Here is a 19433-nt window from a genome sequence, read left to right as displayed (position 1 = left end):
CAGGAGGATCACGAAGTCAGGAGTTTGAGACCAGCCTGGCCAACATGGCAAAACCCCGTCTCTACTAAAAATACAAAAATTAGCTGGGCGAGGTGGCAGGTGGCAGGTGCCTGTAATCCCAGCTACTTGGGAGGCTGAGGCAGGAGAATTGCTTGAACCCAAGAGGCAGAGGTTGCAGTGAGCTGAGATCATGCCATTGCCCTCCAGCCTGGGTGACAAGAGCAAGATTTCGTCTCCCAAAACAAACAAACAAAAAACCCCAGAATCAAATATCAGTGCTTTCACAAAATGTATACAACATCAAGAAGTGACTGTGATGATGTGAGATGGCACTGGACACTCAGGGAGGGAGATTCTTTGGTAAAACTGTGCTCTTGGTTGATTGTGGTGGCTCACGCCTGTAATCCCAGTGCTTTGGGAGGCTGAGGTGGGAGGGTCACTTGAGGCCAGGAGTTCAAGATCAGCCTAGGCAACACGGTGAGACCCTGTCTCTACAAACAATAACTACAACAACAAAGAAAAAACTGTGTTCTGTAACACAGCTACTCACAGAGCAGAAGAGACATGCATATGTTGATAAATAACTATAAAGCAGGTGGAAAGTGCAAAGGAGGAAGAACGAAGTACGCTGGCAATTCAGAGGAAAGAGAGCATTGCAGCTGACAGAGGTGGAGAAGGCCCCATGGAGGGGACCCACGCGGAGAAGCAGGACAAGGGCAGAGGAGAGTCCATCCAGGCCGAGCACAGTGTCCGGGTTACGAAGCAGAAGCAGGAAAGGCTGCATGAGAAAGCGGCTTAGGAAAGGCTGCATGAGAAACTGGCTTAGGAAAGGCTGCACGAGAAAGCGGCTTAGGAAAGGCTGCATGAGAAAGCGGCTTAGGAAAGGCTGCACCAAGGGGAGGCACATGCTTGGGGCTGGACGGTGGCAGGACCAGAGCACCACTGATGGAGCCGATTTTTGCAAAGCAAAAACAAATGCCCAGTGTGTCTCTGTACACCTGTAACGTTTCGTGTATCAGGTATGTTTTAAAAAGTGCCTGTCTGGGTGCCAAGTCAGCACTGGTAAAACTGCACGCGGCTTCCCCCTTGAGGATGCAGCACTGCTCAGTAGCGCCGGAAAGGCCTTTAAATCCTGCAGTAATAATACTCATGAACTGCGCAGCTCAGCCTTCCCTGAAGACCAGGACCCCCTCTGACAGTGACGACCCTGACGCCTAAGCCCTGTCGCACACGGGTGAGGCTCCCTCTCTCTTTTGGACAATGTTCCTTGCTGAGTTTGCTCCCTATCTCCTGGAGACAAAACTCTTTCCTCACTCCATCAGGCTTCCTCCACCAGAGCACACAGTCAGGGAAGGCCTGCGGGGGCTCCAGCGAAGCCAGGAGAAAACAGCGCTGCGAGAACGCAGTCAGTCAGGGGCACGGGGCTCCGGTCGGGAAACCAGCGCTGTTAGAATGTGGTCAGTCTGAGAGCAGACACCCCCCAGCTTCCATACTCATTCACAATGCTGTTGCTTCAAACTGAAAACTACATTTGTCAATATCTTTAAATATTTAGGTACAAGGTTTGGAATTTTGGGAGTATCTTAATTTTTTGTTTTTTATTTTTTACATCAAATGATTAATTGTGATCATCTCAGGGTAGATGGGTTTATGAGTGTTATTTATAAGCTAAAGTATATTTTCTGATTTTGTTTTCTAAAATATTCTTGTATACAGAAAAATAAATTCAAAGGACACAAAATTCAGAAACATTTCAGGCTTTCCTTACTACCACTCGTAAGCACTCAGTGTACATTGACTGTACCAGGCATGTCCTGTGTGCTGGGCTCTGTGGAGAGCCCGGCAGTGAGAGGTGGTTTCCGCCTCTGGATCCTGGGCTTCTCCTGCTCTGCTTGTTTGCTATCACCAACATGTAAAATTTTGCAAAAATTCCAGAAAATGAGTGTTTCCAAAGACCAGCTCCGCCTGAAGCCTTTTCACTTACGGTTGCCTTCACTGGACTTTTGCATGGCTCCGCCCTTCCAGTGTGCTCTGCTGAAGTATTCCTGACCGCCCTCCCCCAGAATGCCTCCCCATGTCCATGGCACTCTAGCCTCTCACTGCTCACTTACTAAGAATGAGTCGCTTCCTGAAAAAATTACCTACATGCCTACTGTCCATCTCACTATGAGAAATGTTTGATGATGGCACAAACTTTGTCTTAAGTTTCTTTGTAGTAAAATTTGACCTAGGCTGACATGAGCCCCTTTAAGTCTGGGTCTCCTGCCCTTCCCTGCTGCAGGAACACTGGCACATGTGATACTGAACTGTGGCATCATGCATGGCATCTGTGCCACGTCACCTCTCACAAAGCCAGAAACCTAATTCTGAAGCGCACCTGCCCTCAAAGCTTCAGGCAAGGGGAGGTGAGCCTGCATTGCTTTGTACATAAATTTAATTTCTGCTAGTAGACACTTGGATACTTCCAACTATTTTCCAATACTATTCAGATAAGGAAATGCTGACCGAAAGGAGTTATGAATAGGTCAAGCAGAAAACTGAACATGGACAAAAATGCTTAAAGATGCTGCCAAGATTGCAAAATAGTGCCACGACCCATGATTAACAATATTGAATTTTGACTCAGCGGTCACACTGATGAACTTGTCTTCTGTACAAGAACATATTGCTATTTCCCATTAAGAATACAGAACTGGGCTCAGCACTCTCACAGGGCACATTCATTCAACATCCAGCACGTGTCCGGCCCCGCCCTGGTGCTGAGGTAAGGCTAGTGGCACACTTCAGAGCCTCGCGGAAACACCAGCACGCCAACTGTTCTTCAGGCTGTCACTTTCCTGCAATTTTTTTTCTTTCACCTCCATGTTTTTGTTCGTTTTTAGTGTATTTTATCTTCTCCCACTGAGCGTACTCCTTCCCTGTAAACCATCTTAAAACATTTTGGGGCCAGGCGCAGTGGCTCACGCCTGTAATCCCAGCAATTTGGGAGGCCGAGGCGGGCGGATCATGACGTCAGGAGATCGAGACCATCCTGACTAACATGGCAAAACCCCATCTCTACTAAAAATACAAAAAACTAGCCAGTTCTGGTGGCGGACACCTGTAGTCCCAGCTGCTGGGGAAGCTGAGGCAGGGGAATGGCATGAACCCGGGAGGTGGAGCTTGCAGCAAGCCGAGATCGCACCACTGCACTCCAGCCTGGGCTACAGAGCAAGACTCCATCTCAAAACAAAAAAACAAAACAAAACCAAAACAAAAAAAAACCATTTTGGATCCAGGTGGATAGAAATAAATAATAAATGAAAAAGTAAAGAAGAAAATAAATGTACGTACTCTACAAGAGGCCAATTTTGCAACACAGGTTGAACTCTGTCACCTGTTGGAGGGGGCAGTGCTAAGGGTTACTCTCTGCTCTTCTCCCTTCAGCCCCACCCCGACATTTTAAGAGACAAAGCCAGAAGCAGCAGCCTGGCTGTGGCCAGTGCCCGTCTCTCACAAATCACTGATTTGCTCTTGCCCAGGGGTCCCTGTCACTGGTGGGCAGAGACAAGTGGGACATCACACTATTGCTGAACTGATTTAAGAAGCCGACTTCTGCATTTCCTGTTTCTCCTAATGGGATCGATGGTGATAAACATTTATGAGGAACAGAAAAAGGTGAATAGGGAGAGAAAACTTCAATATTTTAAGAACTAGGTTGGTGAGATAAATCTAATTCTTCAGATGACCTCTTAGAAAAGGGTATTAATTTTAACCATAGGACAAGGTTTACCTGACTCTTGAGAGCAATTTGGTAATTTATAATTTCTTAAAAATGAAGCTATTGTAATAATTAAAAGAGAAGGAAGACAGAAGCAAGGAACATCCCATGTATGAAAATTTAAAAAAAAAGGCCAGGTGCGGTGACTCATGTCTGTAATCCCAGCACTTTGGGAGGCCAAGCCAGACAGATCATTAAGTTGATGAGATCAAGACCAGCCTGGGCAACATGGTGAAACCCTGTCTCTACAAAAAATACAAAAATTAGCCAGGTGTGGTGGTGGGCACCTGCGGTCCCAGCTACTCGGGAGGCTGAGGTGGGAGGGTTGCTTGAGCCTGCCTGGGAGTGGGGGCGGGAGCGGGGGCGGGGGCGGGGGGGTCGAGGCTGCAGTGAGCCGCGAGAATGCGTGATTATGCCACTGCACTCCGGCCTGGGTGACAGAGTGATACCCTGTCTCAAAAAAGAAAAAGAAAAAAGAAAATCAAGAAAACCTTTCTGCAGCTACTTTTTCTGAAATGATCCTGGGCAGAGAGGAGGTTCCCTCCTCTGACCTAGTGGCTAACTCCAAGCACCTAGACAGGCATGAAAAGCGCAGACGGAGCCTTCAGAGGCTCACCCAGCAGCAACCTTAAGCAATCACTCTGGGACCACAAGTAGGACAGCAGGTGGGCAGAGAGGGAGGTGGAGGTGACGCCCGCCAACCATTTGCCTCACCAGCACCTGCGGAGAGGGGAGCCCTTACTCTTCCAGGAACCAGATCTGCAGCTCTGCCTGGGGCTCATCAGCCACTGTTAATGCAAGGCTGTCTTGCCAGAGCCCCTTCACGTACGCCCGCTTCGCACAAGTGCAGCTTTGCTGTTTCTACACTGCCACTGCAGCAGCAAATCCCAGAACCTGCTCAATGTAATTAAGTTCTTCCTACAGAGATCGTCTGCACACATGAGACCACGTACTTCGAGGGACTGGTTTCTTGATCTGTCTAGTATCTAATCTTTAAAAAGTCCGACAGCAGAGGTCTGGACAAACTGTTCCTCCTGTCACAAAAGTTACAATGTTCCAGGACACAGTAAGGGCTATGAATGCTTGTTATGAATATGGATACGAACGCAGACTGTAGTGTAAAAACACAGATATCTGCACCAACCGCATGCGTGTGACTGAAAGATCTCTTCTGAAGGTAGCTGAGCATCAGCCCAGGGAGACGCCTGGAGCCAGTCGGCCGTGCCCACCCCGGGAGCTTCCAGCTCCGCACCGTGATGTCGGCGAATCTCACCTGCAAGCAAATCGCCAGGTTCACCCTGCAACCGAACGAGGTGCTGACGGCCCGCGGGTGAAGGCCCAGGTCCTTAAACAGCTTTGAGAACGACTGTGTGAGCGCGATCCGTGGCCGCTCTTCCGCCACGACCACGCAGGTCCTCACTCGGGACAAGTCCAGCCCTCGTGCCTGGAGATAACGACAGAGAAACCAAGTCAGCCCCCACGGGCCGGCCGAGCTTGGAGTGAGCCGGAGACGCCTTCCCTCGGATCCCCACATAAACACTGGAAAACTCAACACGGCGATGCCTTTCCAGGGCCGCCTGTGTCCACTTCGTTAATGTAACAAACCCACAGTGGTGAAAAAGCACTCACACAGCTATTCAACTGATGAACAAACAGCCGCCTGGAGCCACAGCAAGAACTGTGATGAGGAGACAGGCTGAGGAAAAGCAACTTCCTGGATGAGACGATTAAATGCAGTTCGGAAAAGGAGAGGCATTTGATACATTCTTCTGGGCGTGGATGTACCAGAACACACACTGGAGAGGAATGGGGAAAATCTACATATTTTAAAGAGATGGGGTCTTGCTATGCTGCCCAGGGGAGCTGAACTCCTGGGCTCAAGTGACCATCCCACCTTGTGGTCTCCCAAGTAGCTGGGACTACAGGCATGTACCACCACACCCAGCCTGAAAACCTGCATTTTAATATGTAGGAACATAAACCTAAATTTTTAGACTTCATAGACAGTGCTCCATTTATGCCCCATTACACCAAGAATTATTCTCACTCTCAGCGTGTCTGTTTCTACAGTAAGCATAAGATTAAGAACATCTCAGTTTCCACAACAAATTCAGTCAGCTGAGCACAACAGCAAAAGTCATACAAGGATTTCAAGGAGTTAAGCACAGCTCACTCTGTGGCACTGCCCGGGCCAAGAGGGAACACAAGGGAGTGATAGGAACGGCTTGTGAATGTGAAGGCGAACCGTGAATGACTGTCTTGGAGTGGAAGTCAGAGCTGCTAAGAGGGCGGCCACCAAAACCCCAGCCGTCAGGTCCTTCGAGCCCTTTCCAGGCAGCCTCAGCCCACGGACCACTGACAAGCGTCCTGAGCAAGGAGGACACACAGCTCTAGCTGACTTCAACATTCGTGCTGAGCACACAGACACGACTGCACACACAGAGGTAAACAGGAAAAACTCAAGTCTGGGGAATACAAATCACGTATTCACACGCGCTCATGTCTGAGAGGTAAAGCACATGCAGCTGCAATAGCAGGTCTGAAGCCAAAGATTATAAATTTGGCTCCAGGTTCGTTCAACCTAAGAACCTGGAGAAGTCGCTTAATTTCTCTGTGATGTAAGTTCCTTAGCTTTAAAATGGAGACAATAACGGCTCCTATTTTAAAGAGCTATTGTAAGGATGAAATGAATACGTAGTGACCCTCAACTATGCCATTATTTATTCTGGTTATTTATGTATGTGCCAACAGGAAGGTCATGAAAATGTACTCACTTTTTAATACAATATAGATGAACATGAATAATGCTGTGTAACTTTTTCCTATATAAATATAGAACTCAAAATGATTGCACAATTACTTATATTACATAACGTTATCTTGAGTTTTGCTTTCCTGTTCAAGCTTTATGCATTAGGAAAACAATGCAGGACGGATAAATGTACTGTTGCACTATTGATCTGTGTGTGGATGCCACAAACACAATCCATGTATATACGAAGACAGACACACAATCCAAACAGTACAAAGTCGGTTGAAATTTAGTCAAAACTGGTCATATGATTATTCCCTCCTAGTTACTTGGAGCTAAGTACTACTTAATTTACCATGAAGATATACCTATCAAAACATCATTGGTTTAAATGGAGGGAAATACCATTATTCTTACATAATGGCAGTTACTTAAAAATAAAACACAACACTGTTAACTTAATTGTAAAATGAATTGAGCTTAGGGTCCAGACCCACAAATCAGGGTCTCCAGGAAAAACAAAAGTGAGTGGCTAAATTCAAACCTACCTTCTTAAATACCAGTATCAGAACAAGTTAACATCACCTCAGAGCTTCTGAACACCGAACACTTCAAAACACTGAATCCACTCAACAAAAAAATCAAATTTAGGATCTTTCAAGTAGACCCAGAGGAATGACTGGCATTGAAAATATTTTACATTCTGGTTTGTTACTGTCTGTGGTCGTGGGGAAATATTCACGTTAAAAACATTTTCATATAAAGGCAGTTTGCAAGCTTCAGGTGACGTTAGATTAAACCCAGGCTTTTTTTTTGGAGGACTGTTTTAACTTCACCCAATCACAGACGTGCCTTCTTAGAAACAAGTCCCTGTGGGCTCGCGGGGCGCTGAGCTGCCAAGGGAGCTGCTTACCTTAAGGGACTCTGTTTGCGAGCCCAGCCCCTTGGTGCACAGCTCCATCACAGAGTAGGAGCAAAACGTGTCTCGGACTTTGTACTGACTCACGGCGAGAAGCCACAAGGCGGGGTTGGTTTCAAGCTCGGAGGGTGGGATCAGGATGGACTGGTGCCCAGAATACACACTGCAGAGAAAGAGGAGGCTGTCAGGATGGGAGCTCAGCAAGGCTGGAGGGCTCAGGGCAGCACTGACTCCAAGGAAGAGGAGGACTTAGAACAGCCTGTGCTGCCATCTGTAGAAGGGGACAGTAAAACCAACGCTACAAACTGCAACCATGTTCACATGAAAGCCTTCTGAAAAGCAAATATGTACTACAGAATCATGAGGCAGTTACTACCACTTTGAACACACATTTAAGACTACTGAATGCTGTGATGCTCTGACGTCTCTCAGACCCGCGACATCAGCAAACTGGATCCTCTTAGTAGAAAACACAGGGTTCAAATTTTGGTCCAAAAAAGTCTAGCTTCAGAACAGGAGCTGGCAAACCACAGACACTTCCTGTTTTTGTAAATAAAGTTTTATTGGAATAGGGCCAGCCACCACCACTCATTTAAATATTGTCTCTAGCAGCTTTGAGATGAGTGATAGTACAGAGACCACAGAACCTAAAATATTTACCAAACAGCAATTTAAGAAAGAGTAGGCCTATACGTGGTTTAGAAAACTGACAGCCAGGGTGAAAAAAAGACAATTATGGTAAGTAGTCACTCAATCTTTTTAAGTTCAGATTTTTATTTAAAAATGATCCCAACAAATCACCAAACAGAAGAGAGAAAATATAACCATTCTTTAATTTTACCTTCATATGAGAGAATAAATTTAGAGAAATGAAGCAGTGATAGGTTACATATTTTAATTTATCATCAATTGATGGGGTAAGTGTGGATTTAACAAACAACTTGTCAAAACTACATTTTTAATGGTTTTTTTTACTACTATGAATTCACATTAATAGATGCCATACATTAAAATAACATATCCCAGATAAATCACGTTCTAAGATTTAAAAATTAGTAAGAACGTTCTGTTGCCCAGGCTAGAGTACGGTGGTATAATCATAGCTCACTGTCACCTCAAACTCCTGGGCTCCAGCGATCCTCCTGCCTCTCCTGAGTCGGCAGGACCACAGGTGCACACCACCATGCTTGTTTTTTTTTTCCAGTGGTAGGGTCTATGTTGTCCAGGGTCGTCTTGAACTTCTGGGCTCAAGCAATCCTCTCTTGTTCCTGCTGTGGCCATGTAAGATGTGCCTGGGCCTCCCAAAGTGTTGGGATTACAGGCATGGGCCACCATGCCCAACCTACACCTTTTTTTTTTTTTTTTTGGAGACAGGGTCTCATTCTGTCACCCAGACTGGAGTGCGGTGGTGTGATCTGGGCTCACTGTAACCTCCGCATTCCAAGCTGAGGCCATCGTCCCACCTCAGCCCCCGAGTAGCTGGGGCTACAGGTGCACAACACCACGCCTAATTTTTTTTTTTTTTTTGGTAGAGACAGGGTTTCGTCATGTTGCCCAGGCTGGTCTCAAACTCCTGGATTCAAGTGCTCCTCCTGTGTTGGCCTCCCAAAGTGCTAGGATGACAGGCATGAGCCGCCACAAGAGGCCTACACAAAATTTTACCAGTGAAATAGCACTATGATTAACAAGTTAGGCCTTGTTAACTACTATGCTATAATACTAAAGCCAGTTCTCTAATGTGGCCAATCTCATTTAGAAATTTTCATAATTGTTTATAAGGGAATTCAACTAAATAAATGTAAGGAAATTAAGTTGGCTAACAAAATTTATTTCAAACAGGACCCTTAGTATGAAAAACTACTCTTTGGCAAATGTGACAAAAGCGTTTTCGGGCAATTTTCCATTTCTTTCCTCATTCTCTTTTCCAAAGCTTGATTTATTCTTTTCAAAAGGACAGAGAGCCCTCTGTGTCTGTGGGTTCCTCACCCCTGGCTTCAACCATGAATCAAAGATGTTCATGAAAAAACCTGCGTCTATACCTAACTCATAGATTTTCTTGTCACTATTGAATAAACACAGTACAACTATTTACAGAGCATTTACATTGTCTTAGGTATTACAAGTAATCCAGAAATTATTTAAATCCTGAGAGAGGAAGTGCACAGGTGATGTGCACATACAATGCCATTTTACGTCAGGGACTTCAGCATCCTCGCTTTTTGGTACCTACGGGGTCCCGGAACCCATCTCCTCTGTGGACACCGAGGGATGACTTAATAGCAAATAGTGACCTTTTCAAGGGTTGAATCCTTGGAGAACAGGGTTAGGCACATAAGGGGTGAATATGAGGCCTCGAATTATTACTCTGCTGTAAATTGGCCATTTAGTCTTAGTTTTAAAAATTTTATTGTGGTAAAACATATGTAACATAAAATTTACCATATTCACCACTTTTCTTCTTTTCTGAGACGGAGTCTTCCTTTGTCACCCAGGCTAGAGTGCAGTGGTGCGATCACAGCTCACTGCAGCCCTGACCTCATGGGCTTCAGTGATCCTCCCACTTCCCAAGTATCTGGGGCTACAGGCACGTGCCACTATGAGGGGCTAATTTAAAACTCTTCTGTGGAGATGGGGTCTCACTATGTTGCCCAGGCTGGTCTTGAAGTCCTAGGTTTAAGCAATCCTCCTGCCTTGGACGCCCAAAGTCATTTTAACCATTTCTAAGTGTCCCTGGAAGTGGATTCCTCAAAAATACACATCAGCATTAATGATTTGCTCTGTCAGAACTGCCAGCAGACAAACGGGCTTGGGTACCCAGTGTGAATTCCTGGCTAGAGAATTTGAAATATACTTGTGAAAACGAAATATAGTTTCACCTCCCTCCTCATCCCCATAAATAAGAAGTCAACATTAAGAGAAAACAAATCTTGACAGCAGAAACAAATAGAAAACCCAACTCATGATTTCCTACTTGCCCTTATCTCACTCAATACGATAAATGTTGGTTAATTGCTGTATTAGCCAAAATTGATTTTTGCCACTGGCAATAAATTCTGCCATGGACAAGACAAACCTACTTAAGAGCAGGTTGCTTATTCTGAAGACATTCTTCTCTGAGAATGTTGGGAACCTGAGCTGTTCTTTAGATCTTAACTTCAAAAAGAATAAAAATGGACATTTGGTAAGTAACATACATTTGTACATTAGCAATTTGATGATTTCGGATTACTAACCTGACAAAACATACCAACAACTGAAAACTCTCCCAACTTGGGAATTCAACAAGACAGGTTCACCTCACCCGGGGGTCCTCGGTGGTGCCCCCTCTGCCAGCAGGCATGCCTACACACTTCAGTTACTGCAGTGAAGCACTTTATTATTTTTTGTTGTTGAGACAGTCTTACTCTGTCACCCAGGCTGGAGTGCAATGGTGCATTCTCGGCTCAATGCAACCTCCGTCTCCCGGGTTCAAGTGATTCTCCTGCCTAATGCTCCTGAGTAGCTGGGATTACAGGCTCCCGCCACCACGCCCAGCTAATTTTTATATTTTTAGTAGAGACAAGGTTTCATCATGTTGGCCAGGCTGGTTTTGAACTCCTGACCTCAAGTGATCTACCCACCTCGGACTCCCAAAGTGCTGGGATTACAGGCATGAGCCACTGTGCCTGGCCTATTCTAAGAAACCCATCAGCTTTATTTAGGTAAACTTTGCATACCCTAAATTTCATTCATTTTAAGCACAGAATTAAATGGTTTTTAGTAAAATTGAAGAGTTGTAACATTGTCACCACTCTAGAACATTCCCACCTCCTGAAAGGGATCCCATGTCCATCTGCAGTCAGTCCCATTTCCAGCCCTAGCCACTGTCATCACTCTACTTTGTTTTTACAAACTTGCCTTTTCTGGACACTGCCTACCACACAGCCACACTTCCTTCCCTCAGCAGGTGCTTCTGGCTGATCCTGCACAGAAGCCCCCACCTTATGGATGTGGCAGGCGTCCCTTGTTCGTTCACCTGTTGGCGGGCACCTGGATTGTTTCCTCGTGTTGACCGAGGTTCCAGGGAACTCACACCAAGTCTTTGAGTGGACGTTCGCTTTTCCTCCTCCTAGGAGGGCAGCTGCTGCGTCTTGCAGCAAGTCTGCTTAATTAAGATCATGCCAAACAGTGGCTCCCCATTTTACATTCCCATCATCAGTGTATGAGAATTCGTTTTTCCACCTTCTTGGCTACTGTTGCTTCGCAGTGTAAGTTTTGAAGTCAGAAAACACGAGCTCTCCAACTTTATTTTCCTGTGTTTTTGGTGACAGCATTCTAGTGGGTGTGAAGTGGCATCTCACTGTGGTTTTAATTTACATTTCCCTAATTAATGCTGGGTATCTTTTCATGTCCTGATCGGTCCTTTGTATGTCTTCTTTTGGTGAGATATCTATTCAGATCTCTTGCCCATGTTTAAATTATGTTGCTTGTTTCTGAGTTTTGAGAGTTTATTACATAGGCTGGGTGCAGTGGCTCACACCTGTAATCCCCAGCACTTTGGGAGTCTGAGGCGGGCAGATTACTTGAGGTCAGGAGTTCGAGACCAGCCTGGTCAACATGGCAAAACCCTTTCTCTACTAAAAATACAAAAAAATTAGCCAGGCATGGTGGTGCATGTCTGTAGCTCCAGCTACTTGGGAGGCTGAGGCAGGAGAATCACTTGAACCTTGGAGGCAGAGGTTGCAGTGAGCTGAAATCATACCACTAAGATCCAGCCCGGGCAACAGAGCAAGATTGTCTCAAAAAAAAAAAAAAAAAAAAAAGGGAAAAAGTTTATTACATAGGTGCTTTGAAGTACTTCATGAGATTTATAATTTGCAAATGTTTTTCCCCAGACTGTGGCTTGTCTTTCTAATCATGTCTTTTGATATACAAAAGTTTTAAATTTTGTTCAAGTCCAATTTATCAGTATTTATGTAGCGTACCTTTAGTGAACTCTGTGCCTAACCCAAGATTATGAAAATTTACTCTTGTGTTTTCTAAAATTTTTATAATTTTTGCTCTTACATTCAGATCTATGATCCACTTGAACTAACTTATGATGTTGAGTCAAGGTTTATCTTTTTTCATTTTCATGTGAATGTCCAAATTTCCCAGCATCTATTGTTGAAAAACTCTTTTCATTGAATTGCTCAGGTAACTCTGTTAAAAAATTATTTGACCATAAATATAAGGGTTTATTTCTGGACTCTCAATTCTGTTTGTCATATATAATCAATCTGTCTCAGTCTGTCTCTATGCCAGTACCATGTTGTTTTGGTTACTGTAGCTCTACAGCATTTTTGAAATCAGGAATGAGAAGTTCTAAATTCTCCAATTTAGTTATCTTATTTAAAAACTGCTTTGACTATTGTGGGCCCCTTATATTCACTTTAGGATATTATCAATTTCTGCTCCAAAAAACCCCCAAAAAATAGCCTGCCAAGATTTCGATAGGAATTACATTAAACCTATAAAACAATGTGGAGAGAACTACCATTTTAATAATATTGAATTTTCCAATACATGAATATGGTCTGACACAATTTTTAAAAACAGGTGTAATCTTAAAAAGTATTTTGAAACAATCCCATTATATTCATAATTCTCAGATAAACAATCCTCTACTTTATGACAGAAGAAAGCTTTAGGATGAGAACACAAATTATTTGTGTTACCTAACTTTCGAATAATCACAAAGTCATAGAAAAGTTACAAGTACATTTAAAATAATTCTCTCTCCCTTGGATTATCTGATGGTGAGTCACTGACCTGATGCCTAATCCCAGACACCTCAGCGGGAATTTCCAACAAACAAGTCTATTTTCCTCCATAAACAACTAAGCTATCAAAATCAGAAACCAACACATTCCTTCTGTCCCAGCTCGGGCCCTATTCAAGTCTCCAGCTGTCCCCGATTATATCCTCTGTAGCAAAAGGGTCCAGTTTGCACAGGCACACCGTGAGTAAGTGGTCGGCTCTCAGCCTCCCTCTGCCCAGAGCGAGTTTCTGGATGTTTCCATGATTCTCACGACACCAGGCTTTGGGAAGATTCTAGGCAGGTGCATTGTCCAGTCAGTCCCCTAACTTGGGGGGCCGATGCTTCCACATGGGGAGACACAGGGCAGGTGTCTTTGGCAGGAGTATCGCGGATGCTGTTCTCCTCATCCCACCCGCCATGTGCTGCGGGCTTCACCACCACTGAGGTTTGCCTGGACCACCTGGTTCATGCTTTTCCACCGTGAAGCCTCTCTTTCCTCTAACTACTTCGTGGATGGCTACTATAGAAATCCTCACTTCTCATCAAGCTTTCCATTTGTTCATCTATGTATCTAAATAGTTGGAAAATTTCCTATATTACTCAAAGTGTTATAATCTGTTGCAATCTTTTTATTTCTTGAGACAGGGTCTTGTTCTGTCACCAGGCTAGAGTGTAGTGGTGTGATCTCAGCTCACTGCAACCTCAACCTTCCAGGCTCAAGTGAGCCTCCACCTCAGCCTCCCAAGTAGTCGGGGCCACAGGCACACACCACTACAGCCAGCTAATTTAAAAAAAAGTTTTTGTAGGCTGGGTGTGGTGGTTCATGCCTATCATCCCGATACTTTCGGAGGCTGAGGTGGGAGGATGGCTTGAGCCCAGGAGTTCAAGACCAGCCTGGGCAACATGACAAGACCCCATCTCTACAAAACATTAAAAAATTAGCATGCCTGAGGATAGCGATGCTTTGGTCGAGGACAGGTCCATGTACAACAGTGGTCTCATGATTCTATAACGAAGCTGAAAAATTTCTACTGCCTAGAGACGTGGCAGCACACATGACTTGCGTTGGTGGTGGTAACTGGTCTAAACAAACCTGTGCTGCCAGTCATATAAAAGCACAGCAGGTACAATCACGTCTTCAGTTCTGCTTACATGATGCATCACATTTTTTGATTTGCGTATGACACCACCTTGCATCTTGGGGACGAAGTCTACTTGGGCACGGTGGATCAGCTTTCTGATGAGCACATAAAATTATGTACACAACCTAGTACTTAACCATGATGATAAACAACTGTGTTACTGGTTTACGAAGTTACTGTACTTTGTTATTTTACAGCATCCTCCTACTTATATAAAAAAAAAATAAATTGTAAAACAGCCTCGGCAGGTCCTTCAGGAGGGTCTTCCAGGAGAAGCTATTGTTATCCTAGGAGGTGACGGCTCCGTACGCGTATTGTCCCTGAACACCCTCCAGTGGGACAAGAGGTGGAGGGGAAGACAGTGACATGGAACACTCTGGCCCTGTGGAGGCCTAGGAAGGTGTGTGTGTGTGTTGTGGAGGCCTAGGGTGATGTGTGTGTATATGTGTGCTATGGGGTCCTAGGCAGCTGTGTGTGTGTGTTGTGGAGACCTAGATAGCTGTGTATGCAGGTATGTGTGTGTGGTGGAGGCCTAGGCTGATGTGTGCGTATATGTGTGGACTGTGGAGTCCTAGGCAGCTGTGTGTGTGTGCATGTGTCTGCATGTGTATTGCAGAGGCCTACGCAGCTGTGTGCGTGTGTGTTGTGGAGGCCTAGGTAGCCGTGCGTGCGTGTGCGTGCGTGTGTGTGCACATGTGTGTTGTAGAGGCCTGGGCTGATGTGTGTGCCTATTAGTTTTTAACAAAAGCATAAAACATTTTTAAAAATTTAATAGAAAGCAGCTTATAGAGATAATTTTTGTACAGTTGCATAATATGTTTGTGTTTTAAGCTAAGTGTTTTTATAGATGAGTCAAAAAGTTTAAAAAATTAAAACGTTAAGGTTAAAAAGTTACAGTAAGCTAAGGTTAAGTTATTATTGAAGAGCTAAAAACATATTTGATAAACTTGGTATAGCCGAAGTGTCTGGTATTTACAGAGGCCACAACAGTGCGCAGTCATGTCCGGGCCTCACGTCCATGTGCCACTTACTCACCAACTCGCCGACTCCCCTGGGCAACCTCCACTCCTGCCAGCTCCAGTCACGGGAAATGCCCTACACAGCTGTTTTTCTTTTTTTTACCTTCTATACCATCTTTTTACTGTACCTTTTCTGTGTTTAAATATGTCTAGATACACGAATACTTACCTCTGCGTTACCACTGCCCAGAGCATTCACTGCACTAACACGCCGCACAGGACTGCGGACTGGGTGTGTCAGGCTGTACCAGCCAGGTCTGTGTAAGCAAACTCGATGTTCACACAACGAAATCGCCCATTTGGAACGTATCCCCATCACTTACTTCTAATCCCCCACACGAAGCTGATCTCCCCCTCTGCTGCTGCTGATTCCCGGAACAAGCTGACTTCCCCACACTGCACCCTGCCTGGCTCCCACAGCCCATGCCAGGACACCCCTCCGTGGACTCCCCTCCTCCGACCTGGGCTTGGGCGCCCTGTGCGGCTGCCCCCGACCAAGACGCCCTCCCCACCCTGCTGCGCTATCGTAGGAGCACAGCCCGAGGACGAGGCCTCAAATGTGACACCCCAGGGCCTCTTCTGCCCAATCCTCTTCCCAGACCTGAACTGCATGGGCAAGGGAAGTCACCGTTATGTTTAACTTCTGTATTAGTCATTGTGCATCTAGGATCCAAGTGATTTTTTTGTTTTTTAAAGCAAGTCCATTGGGATCTGTTTCTATAGAGAATTTTTTCTTTTTAATGGAAAGGTTTATGGCTATATTTACTGTTGCAAGGGCCATCAACAGAATACTGTGATCTTGTGACTTCTGAGTTATATTTTGCAGGAAAGATGCTTGTTAAAGTTCACTGCAACCTGGACAATCCCTTAACGAGTCTATTGTTATCGTGGGTTCACATCGAAAACTTACTTTCCCCGCCACAAACACCGTCTCTCTGGTTTCCACGGGGAGCCAGGCGTGGTGAGCCTGCAGGCAGGCGGCTTCCATCGCCCGGCTTCAGTTCTACTGGCATACTTTGCCAAATGAAATACAGTCACCCTACAAGGGCAGTTGTTCGGAACAGGCCTCTGCCCTTCAGCTTGGCATGTGTAGCTAAGGCCATGTTCTGAGCGATTTCCCGCGAAAAAAAAATTTACAATGTTATTGCATTTTGGACTCAGGCAAAAATCATTAAATATTTCATTTATTCACTTTTATCTGCTTTCTCAAAAAGCTGAATTATCCTAATTAGAACATCGGTATTTTTCAAAAATACAAGATTACATTTTAATCCAACTTAATACTATTAAATATTAGTAATACATTAAAAATATTTGTTCCAAAGAGTGCTGACAGGAGAAAAAAATCTGACTGGGTGCAGTGGCTCACGAGGGCGAGGCAGGCAGATCACTTGAGGTCAGGAGTTCGAGACCAGACTGGCCAACATGGTGAAACCCCATCTCTACCAAAAATACAAAAATTAGCTGGGCGTGGTGGCAGGTGCCTGTAATCTCAGCTACTCAGGAGGCTGAGACATGAGAACTGCTTGAACCCAGGAGGCAGAGGTTGCAGTGAGCTGAGATTGTGGCATTGCACTTCAGCCTGGGTGACAGAGCGAGACTGTCTCCAAAAAAAAAAAAAAAAAAAAAAGGAAAAAAGATCCACTATAAAGAAAATCATAACCAATTTCATACTGTAGCATCTCAGCTTTATAAATATATTAATGTATGTTTATTCATAAAATGTGTAAAGAAGATTTATAAGTGAAATTATTTTTATGTTTGTGTTAGCTTTAAAATACCCATTTTTAAAAAAAGGGGGAAAGCAGGCGGATAATACAAAACCACTAAAATGCTGACACGTGAAGCTGGATGATGGTCACAGGTGTTTATTACTGAACACGCCCTATGCTTACATGTTTGAAAATGCTCCACGGGAAAATGAACTCTGAAAAACTATACGTCCAATGCTAAGAGTGGATTTTACTGGTAACATCCTTTATCAGGTGGTACGATTGTTGATGGCTTTATTTTATTCCTTATATTACTTTGTATTTTCTAAAATTTCTACAATGAACATGTATGCATAATCAGACAAAAAAGCCAAGAAACATCCATTTGTTTTTCTGGTCCTTCATTTATCCCATAAATACTTGCCGAGTACCTGCTGTGGGCCAGGCTCCGAGCCGGCTGCTGGGTAGCGTGCCACACCCCGGAGAATGCTTAGCCCTTGCACTCACCTTGGGGCCTGCCCAGCCTGAGCCCTGCAGTAACAGCTGGGGTGAAGCCGGTGGGAGGTAAGAGCCTGCAATGCCTGCTGGCCCAGCGAGAACCCAGGCCCAGCACCATCGCCAGGCTTTATATGCGTAAGAACCAAGCCTGGAGCCTGGGAGTCTTCTGATGGTCAGAAATAAAGGTCCTTAACAGACAGTTCCCTGAAATGTTCCTCCACTGCTGCAGAAAGTCAAAATCACCCCAGGCACTGCTCTGTCCCTGAGAGCCAAGTCCACCAGGAGAGGCAGAGGGGACAGGGGTCAGCCCAGGCATCCTCTGGCAGGGGTCGGGGTGCGGGGACAGTGCTCAGGCTGCCTGGCTGGGTCTAAGGTCTAGAGAGGAAGGTGCACGATTTTTTTTTTTTTAATGTAAAGATACAGAGAGGAATCTTACCTGCAGAGGCACCAGAGGACAAATCCCAGTCCACAGTAAGGGTCCAGGCAGATGGCCACTTCTCTAGAGGGGTAAAGTTCACACTGCAGCTTAATGGAACGGCAGAAGGCACTGGTGGCTGCGTGAGACATCTGCAAAACACAAGCCTGCGTTAAACGCGTCGGACCTGACACCGTAAGACACCCGTGGGAAAACAGGGCTGCGTTAAACGCGTCGGACCTGACACCGTAAGACACCCGTGGGAAAACAGGGCTGCGTTAAACGCGTCGGACCTGACACCGTAAGACACCCGTGGGAAAACAGGGCTGCGTTAAACGCGTCGGACCTGACACCGTAAGACACCCGTGGGAAAACAGGGCTGCGTTAAACGCGTCGGACCTGACACCGTAAGACACCCGTGGGAAAACAGGGCTGCGTTAAACGCGTCGGACCTGACACCGTAAGACACCCGTGGGAAAACAGGGCTGCGTTAAACGCGTCGGACCTGACACCGTAAGACACCCGTGGGAAAACAGGGCTGCGTTAAACGCGTCGGACCTGACACCGTAAGACACCCGTGGGAAAACAGGGCTGCGTTAAACGCGTCGGACCTGACACCGTAAGACACCCGTGGGAAAACAGGGCTGCGTTAAACGCGTCGGACCTGACACCGTAAGACACCCGTGGGAAAACAGGGCTGCGTTAAACGCGTCGGACCTGACACCGTAAGACACCCGTGGGAAAACAGGGCTGCGTTAAACGCGTCGGACCTGACACCGTAAGACACCCGTGGGAAAACAGGGCTGCGTTAAACGCGTCGGACCTGACACCGTAAGACACCCGTGGGAAAACAGGGCTGCGTTAAACGCGTCGGACCTGACACCGTAAGACACCCGTGGGAAAACAGGGCTGCGTTAAACGCGTCGGACCTGACACCGTAAGACACCCGTGGGAAAACAGGGCTGCGTTAAACGCGTCGGACCTGACACCGTAAGACACCCGTGGGAAAACAGGGCTGCGTTAAACGCGTCGGACCTGACACCGTAAGACACCCGTGGGAAAACAGGGCTGCGTTAAACGCGTCGGACCTGACACCGTAAGACACCTGTGGGAAAACAGGGCTGCGTTAAACGTGTCGGACCTGACACCGTAAGACACCTGTGGGAAAACAGGGCTGCGTTAAACGCGTCGGACCTGACACCGTAAGACACCTGTGGGAAAACAGGGCTGCACTGAACGCAGGGGACTTCATACCCATGGGTACCTACAGGACAATAAAGCTGCATTAAATGCATGGGGCCCGACACCCAAGACGTCTTTAAGACAGAAAGCTCACACGAAACGTGTGCTGGCCTCGCGCAGTGGCTCGTACCTGTAATCAAAACACTTCGGGAGGCCAAGGTGGGATGGTCACTTGAGACCAGGAGTTCCAGGCTG

The 19433-nt window shown here is 45.9% G+C and overlaps 1 protein-coding gene across 1 annotated transcript in view; it reads right to left on the bottom strand.

The window, feature by feature from the left end:
• Positions 1–19433, bottom strand: part of LOC105490816 (disco interacting protein 2 homolog C) — a 378821-nt gene that overhangs the window by 45124 nt on the left and 314264 nt on the right. Inside the window, 3 exon segments of the mRNA XM_011756731.3 lie at positions 5034–5204; positions 7426–7594; positions 18018–18148. Of these exon segments, the coding sequence (XP_011755033.2) occupies positions 5034–5204; positions 7426–7594; positions 18018–18148 (471 nt within the window).

This window comes from Macaca nemestrina, chromosome 9 (genome assembly GCF_043159975.1).
Source record: "Macaca nemestrina isolate mMacNem1 chromosome 9, mMacNem.hap1, whole genome shotgun sequence".
Taxonomy (NCBI): Eukaryota; Metazoa; Chordata; class Mammalia; order Primates; family Cercopithecidae; genus Macaca; species Macaca nemestrina.
This window is presented reverse-complemented; position numbering and strand designations above follow the sequence as displayed.